This window comes from Besnoitia besnoiti, chromosome II (genome assembly GCF_002563875.1).
Source record: "Besnoitia besnoiti strain Bb-Ger1 chromosome II, whole genome shotgun sequence".
Lineage (NCBI taxonomy): Eukaryota > Apicomplexa > Conoidasida > Eucoccidiorida > Sarcocystidae > Besnoitia > Besnoitia besnoiti.
In genome coordinates this window covers 907,197-922,980 of record NC_042357.1, presented here as the reverse complement: position 1 = coordinate 922,980, position 15,784 = coordinate 907,197, and the positions used below count along the sequence as shown (strand labels likewise).

The 15,784-nt window shown below is 57.1% G+C and overlaps 2 protein-coding genes across 2 annotated transcripts; one reads left to right on the top strand and one right to left on the bottom strand.

Moving 5' to 3' along the window:
- Positions 1-5,347: 5,347 nt before the first annotated feature.
- On the top strand, positions 5,348-6,437 carry BESB_034800 (uncharacterized protein; the record flags this gene model as incomplete). Its single annotated transcript, XM_029362066.1, has 2 exons — positions 5,348-5,608; positions 5,883-6,437. The coding sequence occupies 2 exons, from the start codon at positions 5,348-5,350 to the stop codon at positions 6,435-6,437; spliced, it is 816 nt and encodes a 271-aa protein (XP_029221031.1).
- A 3,053-nt stretch (positions 6,438-9,490) lies between these two features.
- BESB_034790 (putative serine/threonine-protein phosphatase 2A catalytic subunit beta isoform) lies at positions 9,491-14,860 on the bottom strand (the record flags this gene model as incomplete). Its single annotated transcript, XM_029362065.1, has 10 exons — positions 9,491-9,523; positions 10,006-10,086; positions 10,541-10,607; positions 10,896-10,978; positions 11,577-11,784; positions 11,943-12,171; positions 12,445-12,561; positions 13,096-13,192; positions 13,666-13,790; positions 14,224-14,860. 10 exons carry the CDS (start codon positions 14,858-14,860, stop codon positions 9,491-9,493), a joined length of 1,677 nt encoding a protein of 558 aa, XP_029221030.1.
- Between the last annotated feature and the right edge of the window lie 924 nt (positions 14,861-15,784).

Genomic DNA, 15,784 nt, shown 5'->3' with positions numbered 1-15,784 from the left:
CACTTGACGTATTCTACCTAGTCCCCAGCAAGAGGAGGCGAACACGCCCACCCGCACAAACACGAAGAAGCGTACCACCCGCGACACTGACGAAAGCCGGTCCCCTCTGGGGCGGGCCAAAGACACGCCACGGCCCCCTCCGACCGCCTGCTCCAGACAAGAACAGCAGAAATGACAGGAAAGACAACAGAGAGCCTAAACCCGATATCGGAGAACGTCCACTGCTTTTGGAAGTAGACGACTGGAATCCTGCGCCTGGAATACGGAGCCCGTCCTGGCCTGCAACCTCCTCTCACGCCGCCGTCCCGATTGAAACGTCAGGCCGGTGCGGGAAAGCGGGGCCGACAGTTTAAAAGACACTTCCTTCACTGGAATTCACCTGCACAGCTGTTTCAATGTAAAAACACTCAGAAAAAACCTTGTCTCTGGGAATACGAAAAACCGTCCCGCGACGGCCCTCTCGATGACCCCGAGTTCCCCCGCCAAACTCTACCGGACGGCGCGCGGAAAGCTCGTTCTCTCCCAAGCGCACAGGACACGAGCCACGACTGCACTACACTCGATGGAGCGGGCTGCCCGCGGCCGTCGGAACCCTGGCCGAGAAAAAGACAAAAGAAAGCGGACGCGCGACAGACTATCTGAAACGAACTAAAAAAAGTCAGCGCTCCTGCTCTGCGGGAAATCATCACCGGTTTTTTTCGGCGGGAGAATGGAACCGAGAAGCACACTCAGGAGGAGGGACGCCGATCGAGGCGCGTGAAACGCTTCTGCAGATTTCCACGATACAGCAGACACGATATCATTACGGTGGCAAGGGATTTTTCGAAGAAAAAAAACTCCCGGGGTTCCAGGTGGAAACGGATGTCTTCGGACAGGGAACAAAAAAACGAACAGGAATGAGCGATGAAGAGGCGTTGCAGCCTACAGAACGATATCGAGACACGGCAAGCTTCCGCGCTCACCTCTGAGGCTGACCAGGACACAACCGAGCCCGCCGGTAGACAGAAGGCAAGACGACGGTGGGGGGATCACAAGCAGAGAAAATGGGGGCATGGCAATCCGCGTCACTCTGTTAGAGAAGCCCGAGGGAGGCGATTTTTCAGAAGTGCGAGGAAAAACTGAAACTGTGGGTTGGATGCCCTTGTCCGTGGATATCTTTGGAACGGAGGCACGCATCGAGACGTTTGGGGGCCCAGAGAGAGTCAGACCAGGAGACTGAAATCGGTAAAGACACAGCCAGCCGAGCCCGCGAGGGATGGATTTAGGCCGTCTTCCCTGATCGGGCACCTGTTGGCACACACGCAGGAGGAAGATCATGAGTAGACAAGCAGAAGACACGGTCTTCATGGATAAACGGCACGAGACGAGGAGAGAAAAAGCCGGGTGCGCAGCGAGCAGCCTATCCGGCTGACGAGGTACAAACATCACCATTCAGAGACGGGCCACGTAGGCCGGCAAGACAGACTTTCTTCGCAGCCAACTGGAGCTCAGTCCGCCTTGCCGATGATACCCGCGCACACTGTGGCGTGAGCTTTCCCTCCCTTACAGGAGAGGACACAAAACAGAAGTCCAGCACAAAATTGTACGAAGTAAACTAGACGAACAACACTACAACGGGAACGCGGAACCTGCACTGGCACGTGTCTCTTGCATACAGTGTTTCGCGTCTGACCCGCGACTTCAATAGTTGCCATCCTGGTGACGCGGAACAGCGGAGCCGAGCGCCTGTGGGTCGGATCGGCCACACCAGCAGCACTCAGTCCATTGTTTTTTCTCCGCGTTGTGACGGTCTCTAGCATGTCGAGCGGAGAAATGATACCATATGTTGTGTTTCCATGTGGTGTGCCGAAGCGACAACTGCCGAAATCTTCTGCGCCGCAAGGGGATCGCTCGTGAACAACTGCAGTACATGTATCTGCACAATGCATTGCTACTGCGTGTTTCATACGCGACGACGTTCTGTTTCCTCGGCAGAAGAAGAAGCACACTCTGCGCGGCAAGGACGACTAGATACCGGTAAAAAAAAAAAGCTTTTGGCGTGAGAAAGCCGGTCGCTCTCTCGCTGCTGTTCCTTTTTCTTTCAGTCCTGACCCCGGCATTTGTTTTGATTCGAATAGGTGTGCCTATACAACTGAGACGCAGACATAGAGCATTATTCCAATTAATGGAGGGTACCGTTTGAGGATACGCGCTGTAAGTTCGGATAGACTCGTAAAATATCAGGTACACCTATTTTCGTCCGGTCGCGACGACGCGTACTCAGGGTTTGTCCCAAGAACACAGTGCCGTCCCCTCTGTTGATGCCGGCAGTGAATCAAGGCTAGGTAAACGCAGGCGTCGCCTGTGCGCACGTGCCAAGTATGTCTTCAGGAAGAAAGCTTCGAGAGGCACAGGTGCGCTGGAAATACGTGTCTCCATCCATCCATGCTCACGGAGGCATTGCAGTCAACGGGAAGAAAAACTGATGTAAACCGGCCTTTGGGGGGGTGTTGCGATTCCAGACACACCGGCGAGAGCTGGCAGAATTCACCAGAGCGATTACGTGACAGCCATGGTGATAAGGGTGGCAGCCACTTATGGGCGCCCAGGCAATGGTCTTTGTGGACTCGAAAGGGAAAGTTCTCCACAACTTAATGAGAGACAAGGCTTGAGTTGAAGCCTTTCATTTCTTGTGGGGGGGGGGGGGGGGGGGGGGAGGGAGCACTCTGAGGGGGGTCCGAAGCTAGGTGGTGGGTGCTCCCCTGGAATGTATGAGCCTGGAGACGCCACAGGGTACATCAGATTTTTAGTTTCTGGAGTCACACACAACCACGCTGCCTTTTTGCGCGGATAAAGGGACATGAGCCTTGGGATAAGGGAAAAGGCGGTTTGGTACTGTGTCGTTGCGATTTGCTGAACACAGAAGTCGCACTTCGAGATGGGTCTTTATAATTGCTTTCCTTGGCCTTAGTGTGCTCTCGAAGCCGGTATTTTCAAGCCCTTCGATGAGACTGGGGGTAAAAGCCGTGGCCGCCTAGCCTAGCTGTAAGCAACGGAGTCAAATTAATCTGAGGCGAAGTAGGTACAGAGCGTACCGGGATCGGCCCTACTTTTGCTCCATCAAGTCCCTGTCGTAGAGCAGAATCGCCGTGCTGAAGTCCTACTCAGCAACTGACTGCACTGAAATTGCGTTGGGGGACCGTGGCGCTTTCGGATGTACCCGCGCACCTGGGGTGAGAATGGTGTCGTTCACGCGTGATAAAAGTCGACTCTTAGTTGTCTGAGAAATCAGAGGCCAACCTCGTTGCGGTTGAATGGCATATACAGGAACGGTGGGTGGAGGCGTAGATTCAGGTGTTGCGCACAGCTTTCGCAACCTTGAAACTGGGCTAGGCTCTTCCGTGGATTGAAGCATCTAGAAGGACGCCGCAGCCCAGGGAAATTGCTTGTCCTGCGAGCTCTCAAAGAAAATCACTTTCTGTTTCGCTTCAGGAACGAGGACTTTAAAGTCACCTGGCGTATCTGCCTCGGGTTCGTCGTTCCCCACACTGAATCTTTGTTGTGCATGTGGTGGTGGTTCCTGACGGGGCAGTCGCGCGGCGGCGGACCTTGGTGCCTGCGCATGGATGTCCTGCGCCTTCACATTTTTGACTACTACACCTGCTTTTGATAGGGGCTGGTGCATGGGTTGTCTGAAACAGAGTCTGCTCACGCGAAAAGAGTTCCGTCTGTCTGTTCTGTGATAGGAAGGAACACGGCTGTTCGTTACTGTCTGTTGGAAGAGAGAGAGGCGTCAACAAAAATCGTCACATCAGTACTACGCGCTGGAATCGTTTTCGTCCGTGCGCAAGTCTGCACAGGCGTATTTTCCGTGCGCCTCCCCCGCGCAACCAGTCAGGTGCGAATTCTTGTGGAAACTGAAATCACGGTCGACAATTTCCGTAGATGTCCATTTATTGTTTTCCATCCGTTTCAAGTCTTTGATTCAATTATTCGTCTGGCTTTCGTTGCTTCGACTCGCCCTCTCTTGGGCTTTGGAGGATCCTACATGGCGTTGTCCAAGACGAGCGAAACTCTGGTTGTTTGTTTGTACTTTCCGCTGACTTTTTTTACTCACGCACGCCTTCCTCGACCCTTGTTTTCGAGCTTACTCCCCTCGGTACTCTGTTACTGGAGTAAGGTTTGTCTGTTTTTCTGTCCGTGCGGGCCACACCCAATCATTACGGTGCCCCCCTCTCCACATAAATTTCCTCTTTTCTCGAAGAAATACATCTGAGAAATTTTGTGTCGGATTGTCTAGGTTGACGCCCTGTGCCTTCCCCTGCATATCTTGTCACTCGTTCCTGCCTATCGCCCCCACTTTTTTCTGTCCCGGTACATGCGTGTCAGTGGCTGTCTCAGTCCACTGTGTAAGAGTTCCGTTCGTCTTCGGTTGTGTTTTCGCCTCCGGAGTGCCCTACAGCATATGAAGGTGTACTTCTGTGGAGCTCCTTTCCTGGCAGTCAGTGGATTTCACCGTGAAGTGCCGAGGGGATTCTGCAGAGTCGCTGGCGGTTGTCCAGCCAGCCTTCATGGCAACTTCTGTGCTGTCGTCAACCCCTCGATGGAGTGTCGGCGGCAAGGTACGGTGGCCGAACGAAAACGCTGTCGCAATCCGTTTTTTTAAACTCGAGTGAGCCTCGTCACATGTCTGCATTCATGCACCAGTCAGTTTTTTTTGGATCAGATTGATCTGTTTCCTGCCCTGCATTGCGGCAGTCGTCTTCTCTAGGTTTCCCTGCGGCCGCAAGGATCCCTCGGAATCCATGCTCGCGCTGTCATAGTGTTCTGCTTTGCGTTGGGGTTTGCTTGCAATTTGGCTGCGTCGTCTCCTCCCTGGGGCCGCCGTGTGATTCGCCGTTTCACGTTTCGCGAGCTTCCCTGTCGACGACGGACTCTGCCGGCATCGCCACCCGCAGATCCTTTCGTGGCCGCGGCGGAGGACGTGCGTTTGGCGTGTCCCGCGCCGAGTGCCTGTTGTCCAGCGAACATATCCCCAAAGATGGACCACTGGAATATATGAAGTTTGATTTTTTGTCACGACCCTCGAAGTGCTGCGCGTGGTCTTCCGGACTTCCACGCGCGACGGCTTTGGCGTCGCCGGCACGGTGGATGGAGAGGGTGGAGGCTCGATGCATTTTTTTGGAATTTGCCAGTCTTTCGGTGTCCACTGAGGCGAGCACAAACTTCTGCGATTTCCGCTCGGTGCTGGGGGCGATTCGACTAGCGAGTGGCTCGACGCGCTGCGCGAGGATCCCCTCTCCACGTCTCCTCCCCCTGAAAGTGCGTTCGCGGCCTCTGCCGCCATCCCAGTTTCTCAGTCGTAACCATGAGGCCTTCGCTTCGGGGTGGATGGCTGTACCCCCTCCTCTTCGCGCTCATCCTTTTGGCGCTCGCTCATGGTGCGCGTGTCGAGCCTGACGTGGGAAGCGGCAGTCTGTTGCATGTGAGCGGCGTAGAGGCCTCCGCCCAGGCTACGTCGGTGGCAGACGTGCGACGCTTCGTGGAGAACTACCGCGTCCTGAAACGAATCATCCCGCACTACTACGCCTCGTTCACGCACACCGGAGATATAATCTATTTTCTGGGCGTAAGTGCAAAATATGTGCAAAGCGAGCGTCCCTACAGAGGCCGTGTCGAGCGGCCCGCCCGTCGCAGGGAACTGAAGGTGGTTCGCTCCGTCTTGGCAGTCTGCTCGACCAAGAGGGGGGGGACATGCGAGGAGAAAACCGCATGCAGCCGAACGCCGCTCTTCCGCAGCGCCTCCACGGCTCTGTGTTTGCGAGGTGCGCCGGCCACCAGTTCGCGGTTTTTTGTTTGTCTGGAGCGTGTGTGGCTGGCTGTCGGTTTGCGTGCGTTTGCAGCTGAACGGTCTCGACATGTCGGTGCTTGAATCGAACAAGAAAGTGACGCAGCTGGACATGGAGCAGCACCTGCACTTTGTGCGGCAGATTGTCTGGGATTGCTTGATTTCGTTTGACTCGCAACCCATCATGTACATGGTCGTGGATCTGCGCGGGCTGCAGGTCGTGAACGCGTGGTCGAAGAGAAACCGCATGTTGACGCAGCTCCTTCGAGCGATTCGCGACAAGACATTCACGCGGCGTTTCCACCGCGTCCAGGTGGCGGCGATCTCTGAAAGCCGCATCGCTCGCACGATTGTTGAAATGAAGCGCCACAAGTTTCCAGTGGGGACCGACGTGCAAGTCTACCCTTCGTTCAGCGCGTTCATTGAACAAAACAAAGACATCACCGCCGACGTCCTCCCGCGAGCCTTCGGCGGCTCCGCCGACGTCGAGCTCCCCAACGGAGGTCTCGAGTACATGATTTCTTTCTTCGTCGAAGAAATCCTCGCGCGCCGACCGGCTGCGCTCTACGAGTGCTACGAGGCGCGCGGCCTCAATGCGGCGGGGAAGTGAGAATCAGAGTCCCCTTCCCCTTTGGAGCTGTGGAGTGTCTGTGTTGGCGTCTGCTACGCGGGCTCAAACCCGAAACCAGAGTCGTGTCTCTGCGGTAGGTTTCGCGGCTACTGCGCGCCGTCCAGGCCTGAATCTATGTCGCCCGAGGCAAGTCAAGGCCGGAAGGCGGGGGCGAGGCCCGAAAGTGATTGCAGCGCCGCAAAGGGATGGCAACGAAGCCCTTGGGGTGCATCTGGCTCTCACTTGGTACACTTAAGTTCAAAAAGTGCGAGTTCACGTTGATTTTGTGGTGTGCCGCGGAGCCGCGGCTCAACGAGCGTTGCACCGGACAGGGGACATCGTCGAGCGTGCATGTGTTGCGTCACAGCGGGGTGCCCAGAAAACATGCGTCGGTCATCTGGTGAAGCCGGTCACACAGAAGCTGAAATGCGGTTCGAATGTGCGCACGGGGCGCCGAACACAATTAGGCAAACAGAAATTCGTAATGCTTTTTTTGGTTTCGTCCAGTTACCACTGTGCGGAATGCCGGAATCTTCATGTTTTATGGAATCCGACATGAGGGAGGCACTCCGCGCCAGCGGCGAGATGGGCGTGGCGGGCAGGCGTTTCTGCGCCGATTTGGTGTGGCTGTGGCGGTGGAATGCGTGATGTCAGTCAACGAGTCAGTCGAAGTTTGCCTCTCTCCTGGAGGGCGTTGCCAGCGAATTGGTTTTTTTCTTTTTTCCCTGCTTGGCAAAGAGTGTCACTATCGGGTGTCTTTGCGAGCCTGCGGGGACTCGGATCGTATCTAGAGTCTCTGCAGGAAGCATGTCGCTGGGTCGGTGTCGATTCGCCTGCAGCGATTCCGTGTCGGTGCACGTGCCAAACACACGCGTTTCGTGAGCGATGACCTTTCTACAGTGTTGTCATTGTTGCTGCTGCAAGTTTCACGGAGGGCAGCTGTGCGACGCAGTTTGTATTTGTAAGACTGTACGGCAGTCATGCTGCAGTCTATCTTCCATCTCTGATATCAGATCGGGATACATGGCGTACGGCGCGCGGGTGTCATTGTGAATCTCCGAGAGGCAGCGTGTGCTGCCAGTTGTCTGGAAACGGAAAAAAATCCGTCAAAACTTGTTGGAGATGGCCCTTTCACGCATCGCTTTACGTCACTCTGCGTCTCCACCAAGCTGACTCTAAGATTTACCGTCTGCAGCTTTTTTTTGGCTGAAGCTGCAGTGCTCGTGTTGCACAACGATGAGTCACGTTTGCCGGCTGCAGCTCACCGCACCTACTTTTCTGTTTCGCTCTCAAACGGGTGACACATATTCCTGGGAGCCTTCGAGGTAGCCGCTCTCTACTCGTTCGGACGAGTCCACAGTATTTTTCCCGCGGCATCGTCTTCGCTGCAACGCTTTCCGGTATACCATGGCCATCTAAAGGCATCAGCACGAGTAGACCTGCTGTGAATGCGTCTACACTCCAAGCGTTTTTCCGTGCGTAGCCTCTTCGAGCCCGTAGTTTTTTTGGGCCTCCAGTCAGCAACCCGAACTGGACCGTTTTTTGCCGTCTTGGGCATTACCTGGAAGCGAGCCACCGTGGCAGATGCCTGCTGTCAATCCCCGAGAGAGCAGGTTCCGCCGAGACTGTATAATTTTCCACGGTACGACACCTTAGTAGCCACTTTTCATCGTGCATGCAACTGAACTACACCGCGGGTCGATGCAGAACTGCTCCAGACGCATATCGCGCTTTTCCACAGGCTGCACTCACCGGATGCCTCGAGAGAAGTAGGATCCTCTATAGGGAGTTTTCGGAGATTCGCCTCACAGGTAAGGCTGCCTTCCATGAAGGCACCTTAGCGCTTGCCCCATAACTCCACAAATTTGGCGGCGCTGGCGGCCGCTGGCCGACAGATGTGCCTCTAGCGACAAGCTTCAGTGAAAAGCGCCCTGTCACGGCTCAAAATGGAAGAAAGCCCACACGAAAGAAACGGCCCCTTAAGTGCATTGCAAGTTCGATGCAGGCGAATGAGCAGAGCGAGGCGGAAAACTGACTGAAGACGAGCCTAAGTCTACCTCATTCCCATTCTCGGATAACGGAAGTTCCTGGCGTGTCGTTTTGCGCTCTCCAATCAAGCCCCCTCCAGAAGAGAGTAGCGCCACACACAGACGAGAGAGTGACGGTAATGGGCCAACTCCTTGTTTTTGCGTCGCATTTGTTCGGGACAACGCAAACAAGAACCCGCTCGTAGATACTGGCCGAGGCGAAATAGAACAGCAGTCTGACTCCGTCGCCGCCCACGCAGCAACGAGTACCTAGTATTTCCTACTTTTGTTGCGTTGATGCTTGCTGTTTGATCAGAGGGTTTCACTTCGTGCTTCTCGCATATCAGTAGAGGTATGTGGCCCACTGTGGCTTTTGGTTAGCGGCGATTCTGTCTACACGCCACTCAACATGTTCTTAGAACGTGACTGCTTCGGGTGTAGGGTTAACTGTAGAACTGCGAGGCGAACGGCTCAGCACTAGAAATGCAAGGGAGATTGTGAGTGCGGCAGGCAGCTGGTCTGCGTGTGCCACTGACAGCAGGTGCTGAGACTTCGAGGCGTGACGAGAGCGCGGGGGCATGCAGTCCAGTTTTGACACCTGCGAAACTTTCCCTGTTAACCAGCGAACACTCGGCTGGTGGACAATACAGTTCGAAGAGAAAAATGACTGCCAGACCGCTTTGCCGCCGCGTTGCAAATAAAAAAACCATTTACTCGTGCTCGGAACACGATCACCAAAATTGCCGGCTCCCTGCAGTGTACAGACACTCAAAATGCATAAGAAACTTTGCAGTTAGTCTGCGTGTTCCGCGCGGCCCCGACCCCTGGTCAACCGCCCTTCCGTGCCTTCGCGAGTGATCACTGCGCTTCCCGTCTCAGCGTGACGCTCTGCTGCACATCTCCCGGAGTGCTGCTGTCTCCGACTCTGGCGGCGCCTCGCAGACACTCGATGCTTAGCTGAAAACGCGGCGCGCTTGAAATTCCGCGAAGGGGAAACACGCCCGGCCGTACGAGGCCCAATCGCTTCTACAGGAAGTAGTCCGGGAGCGAGCGCACTTGCTGAAACAGAAAGACAAAAAACCGAGAAAACCGCGAAACCGAGGGTGACCCAACGACCTAGTGCACCGCGCCACGAAAAAGTCTGTGCACGAGAGTCTCAGGGGGCCCGCGGCGCGGAAAAGGAGTATAAATTCCAGTTTGAGGGACGGTTACAACAGGCAAACAGTCGGAGTTGAGACACACTGAAGAAATAAATGCATCGCCTGCCTAGTAAGACTCGCAGACTGACAGTATCGACCCTAACAGCCACAAAGACCGCGCGCGCGGGGATGGGGGGGGCAGGCATAGAGTGGCCGCGTCTGAGCTGTCTAGCCCTAGCGCAAGCCGCCTAAAGGAAGCGGAAGAGGCTACGAAATCGCCAACTTTTGAGCATTCACATACAAAGGAGATCGCGCGATCCTCCCTCCTAGCGCATCGACCGAGACAGAAAAAAACGCCAGCGCCCGCCACAGCACGTCTGTTTCGCTATTCCCCATAATTACCTGCGGCTCTCCACGCTCGGGCGCCTGTCCAAACTTGACGAAGTTTCGCTCCAGGTCGTCGTTGACAATCATGAGAGAGGCCTGCGCGAGCGAAAGCCACAAAGCAGACACAACGCAGGGGGGTACCTCGGGAGTGACCGTCTGCGCCGTCAGCCGCCCCGAGGAGCGCACCCACTCAGTTGTGCAGATTCCCATGGATCCTTCGCGACACTATCTGCGTCACCTAGTCGCCCTCGGATCGCGGGTGCAAGGAGCCGCGCTCCACCGGCAGAGCCCAGACATGCATCATTCACACACCCGCGGCTTATGGCTCAGCACCCGCAAAGGAGGGAGGGGGGAGGGGGAGGTGGGGTTTAGAGCGCCTTAAGAGCCGTCCGTCGCAGGGATGCAGGACAACGTCGAATTTGCATGCTTTTCTGGCAGCTGGGCGCGAATATCTCCTCCTTCAAAGCGCAATGTTGTGCCGCAGAGCTCATCTCAGGCTTCGTGTAAAAGCCTCTGCGGCGTTTCGCCTCGGTTAGCCACACGCACGTACCTGATTGCCGCAGCGGTAGCAGTAGTTCGGCGCACTGAAGACTGTGCAGACCTTGTCGTTGTGACACCTGCGCAACGCGCCGTTCAAGAAAAACAGACGAGCGCCATGCCCCTTTCGGCGTGCGCGCCGGTTAACTGGACTCCGAACATAGGCGCTGCCCTCTGTCAAGCAAAAGGCGAGGCGCTGCTCAGTCGAGCCGAGCGACGATCGCGCGCGTCATCTCACAAGCGAGGCGCGGCCTGATCCGCAGCGAAACCGGTGACTCATGTTCGTCCTCCTCAGCATGCCGGCACATCACGAATGATGAAACAGAACGGGGGAAAAGCCTCGAAGCTTAGCGGCATACTCGTCTCACCATTGGTATCCTTCCTGCGCGAGCTGGTGGGCTCTGCAGATGCATCCGACGCCGTTCAAGTGCAGAAACTGTTCGGTCACGTTCTGTGCGTAAAAGCATTCAGATGGACAGACAGACGCAGATGGAGTCGCATGCACGCAAGAAAAGCTCCTCGTCGGCTCGGCCGGGAGCCCGGCCTCTACAGAAGACCGCGGAAACTCTTTCGAATCCACGCGTGCACACGCACTTGGAATTGAACAGCCTCTCCCGTTCGACGCGCCAGCCCACCCGTCTAGCTCTGGTTTCCTAAACGCTCACGAAAGCCCCAAGCCCCCCGCCGCCAGTGAACTTCTCGATCCCAGGGCCGCAAACTGAGCTGAGGTTCACGGACCTGGACAAGCGTCCAGCGATGCACACAAGGGACGAAGTGACCACGAGCTCGCGTGCGCAAGCCCTAAGCGTTTCAACTCGATAAGACAGACACATGCCAATCGCGCAAAGTCCCGACAGACACACCCCTGCGCACCCCACACTTTGCGTGAGCGCGCCTCCCAACAAGCACGCGCCTCCAGAGGACCCACACACGTCCTACAGAGAGACTGCCTCGCGCGGCTCTTCGCACATCTGTCCGGTTGTCCTTTTTTTTTGATGGGAATGGAAAAACTCGCGGACATGCAGCGTATACCCACTAGCAAAACTCACCGGTCCCCAGAGCATGCCGGCCCCGCGGCTGCTCGGCGCCCAGCCCTCGGCGTCCAGCGCGCCGCCAAGCGGGTCTCCCGCAGTGACTGCCACCTCGCCGCCGGTCGTCTCCGCCTGCTGGGGCCCGTCGGAGCCGAACATCGAGCTGTCGTAGGGGTCGGACCAAAGCAAGTCGCACATGCCTCCCTCTTGCGGTGGCTCCTGGAACCTGGGAGCGCAGCACACCCGAAGAAACGAGCCGAAACCCGTTCAGATACGGTTCAGACTCCCCCGTCGACGCCAGGAGCCTCAGTCCCACCCAGTTGGCTAAGCGGCGCCCATTCGCAGACCTAAACCCTGAATTCCCTCCAGCCCTTGGCGGCATACCGGTCGATCGCTTGAATCGCGTCCACGGTCATGAGGTGCTTGCTGAGGCCGCCGTGGTCGCAGAAGCACTCGGAGCCAATGGCAGCGGTCAACGGCAAGTAGTCAAACGCGTCGGTCAACGCCGTCCACACTGAGTTGAATCCGTCGCCGTACTTGCGCGCACACTCGTCGTAGAAGCCGTAGACTTGCGTGATGCCGCGGCTCTCGTGGTTGCCTCGAAGCAGAAACACTGGCGAACCGCACACGGAAAAACAACTCGGCTCCACAGCTGGGCTGCCGCGGCGCGCCCCTGGCCTCGCGCCCTCCAACAAAACAGACGGCCGTCTGCGCGCGAGACGAGATGCATCTCGAAGTCGCAGTCTACGCCTTCTGGGGATTTCACGAACATATTCGCAAAAATTCAGGTACTTGCCATGGGTACGCCCCCATACACGCCATGCGAAAAACGTGGGGCTGACCGTCCCGCGCATGCATCCGAGGGCGTCGGTTGCGGCGCGCTTACTCTTTCTGGGGTACAGGACCTTGAACGCCGCCATGAGGCAAAAGACTTCAATGGAGTAGAAGCCACGGTCGACGTAGTCACCCAGGAAGAGATACGACGTGTTGGGGGGCTTTCCGCCTGCAAGGCAACGTCGAAGGACGCCGAAGCTACACGCCCCGCCATGAGGGCTCGCCACACGCGCTTTTTCTTTCAAAGCTCTACGAGCCACGTCACTTGGGAGACTCCACTCTCGAGCCTTGAGTCATCATTCTGTTGCATGCGCCGCGCTGATCCCATGCAATCCGATTGCAGCTGCTGCCGAATCCCGTGCCTCTATTTCTCTCTCTGCACGGAGCCAGCTATTCGTCCAGCCAACCTGCGTAGAAGACTACGTGGAAGACAGACATTCGCCACGAAGCATGTGCCTTAACGAAGAGAAAATAGAGTGACGCGAGTCTGTCCGCGACCCACGCTGGACGCGATGCATACCGCAGCGGACTTGTGGCATGGCCTCTCAAGAAGCGAAGAAGAAACACGAGGGCCTACTACGCTTTCTTGTCGCTTCCGAGGCGCCCTCCAACCGATTTCACATCGGAGTCCATGGAGCCACGAAAAAACACACCCACAGGTTTCTGTCTAGCGTCGCTCGAGAATGAGCCAACAGCGCCTTACCGACTCTGAAGAGCTCGAGCAAATCGTAGAACTGGCCATGAATGTCCCCGGCAACCGTCACGGGCGTCGGAACGCTGATGCAGTTGGGCTCGGATTTCTGAGAAAAAACGCACAGCCCAACAGCCAAGAAACCCGCTCCGCCGTCCTCTGCGAAGCCGCGCTTGCCGCGGCGCCAGTCGGGCCTCTGACGCGGCAACTGGCTTCGAACGACCGCGCCCGGGAGACACCTTGAACGTATTTCGACGAATAGAGACAACGTGAGCCGCTCGCTGTGGAGCTCAGCGAGACAACACGCCCGGACACCGCGTTTCTGTCCCAAAAGAAAACTTTCACTAGCCGACCGGATGGAGGTGCACCAACGAGGCGTTTTCTCCCCGCGCAGAGGAGAGGCCCTACAGCAGGCCTCCTTCTTTGCACCGTGTGCAGCAAAAAGCAAAGGACAACTGCAAGCGTGTCAACCTGCAAATAAAAACGAAAGAGATCGTTTCAGACTTTCGCGAAACCGCGACAAAGCCTATACGCACGCATGCGACCGGGTTGTCGGCGAGGATCGGTTCCACAGAGCCTTACCAGAGTGTCTTTCAACAGCTCGCAGAGCAGGACAACCTCCTCGCGTCGCAGCGGCTGACACCGCAGCAGCTGCTCCACCCATGCGTGCAAGTCGTTTTTCCGTCGGCGATGCAGCTGCACTTGCCCTGCAGAGGCGCAGCCGCCAAACACAGTTCACAGCGGCTGAAAACACAACCACTAGGAGCGACCGACACGAGCTCCTCCACGCTGCAGCCTGCCAGAGCCCCTCAGGAATCGGTGGTATTTCGCAGCCTCTACACCAAAACAGGTTTTATCTGCTGTCGTCGAGACTGTACCTCTGCCTGCACGCGACTCACGGCTCCTCCCCCCCTTCCCCCCCCCCCCCCCCCCCTCCCCCTCTCTCCCAGGGTTTACTTCGCTCGATGCGACCGAAGTTAGAATACGATGGCGCCAATTGGGCTCGGAAGGCAAAGACACAGTTCACAGGGGAGCGCTGCGCTGGCTGAGAGTGAGAAGACAGCTAGAGGGTTCGAGGAGCTACTGTCCGTGTCGCCAAACGGCCGCGCGCGCGGTGGAAAACAATGGCTAGGGACGCACCCGCGTGGGGGAAGTCCTTTGCGTATTTTTTTCCGTGTGCCTGATCCATGTCTGCCTCAAGGAGTTTCGTGCCGCGGCGCGGCTGCCTTGTGGGGGGCGGAGGGGTCTCGGAGGCCTGCTCGCCGCTGCAGGCGTTCTCTTCGAGGGCAGGACGTCGCGACGCCCCACAGCCGGCGCCCGCTTCGGGCTCGCTGTCTCCGTATGAGGAGACAGGCGCGCGTCGCGGCGAGCTGCTGCAGGTTGTGTCTTCGCCCGTGCCTGCAACAGCGGAAGACAACCGCGATCGGTCCTTGGCGCCCTCACCGCGCTCGGATTCCGCGACGAGAACGCTTTGACCGTCCTCGTCGTCCTGCGGCGTGTCTTCGTGAGGCAGCGCTCGGCGCTTGTCTCCGCGCAGAGACGGCGGCGCGCACGCGTCTCCTTCGCGGCGAGCAGCGCTGGCCGCCGACTCGGCTGCACCGTCGGCTGCCTGCTGACGCTTGCGAACCTGCTGCTGCTGCTTCACGTTGAAGGAGCGTTCCTCGATCTCCTTCACGCGGCGCATGGCTGCCGCCGAGAGGAGAGTCCCGTCGTTCACCGGCTCCGAGGGCTCGCCGCCGCGGGACCGGGGCGGCGCTTCCACAGAACTTTCCTTCATCGCGCAGGTCTGCGCAGGGGGCGCCAGAAAGCGGACGACGAAGAAATAAACCCCTTGCGGCTGGCTGAGACCTCACCGCACAGCTCAGATCTCAGGCACGCGTGGAAACGCCGGGTAGGGACAAAGGCTGGAGGAAAGAGCGGCTGTATAACGTCAGAAATCAAACTGGAGAAGAGAGAGAAGAAAGACCCCACAATCCACCGCAGCGCCTCTCGGGCTGCCGTCCCTGCGAGAAGTGAAAAATGGGTCGGAGCCGCCCGAAACACTAAAGCGAAATTCCAACCTGTGGGTGGTGTGACGCATCTTGCGGTGTCTGGCCTTCAGCGGAGTCGCGGGGGAGGGAAGAGGCGCCTTGAACCTTGACACACTCTCCGCCAGGCAGCCCTCTCGCAAAATTGAGTTGTTTTCAGAAGAAGAGGTCTTTATGCGTAGCGAATCTCAAAGGAAACAAAGCGCCAAATGACCCCTTCGTGGCACGTCTGCTGGAGTTGTCGAGAGGCGCGGGCTCCAGCACCTCTCATTCGAGCACCTCTCAGTCGAGCGACGAGAGGAGACGTTGCTAACGCCAGAATGAACTTAGAGTCAATCTAAAGGCTGTAAAATCTGCTTGCTCGCCGAAGAGCCGCGAAAATACCAACTTATTACACGATCTAGTGCGCCTATGGACACTATGGGAAGTGTTGCAGGCGCAAGAAAAAGAAGGAATTAAGGCCACATATCTCCCCTTCTACGCCCCGCCAGAATCGCAGCGCCAGACAACAAGACAAAGTGTCTTTGAATCCAACAGCGTAGCAAACATCAGGCAGGAGGCGCAAAAACTCGACTTACTAGGAGGGCCTTGTCTTCTGCGGACGCGCGGACATCTAACAGCGGCGTTATGAGAGCCGCTGGGAGAGCAAACCCGGGACGCAGGCGGACAGCGTG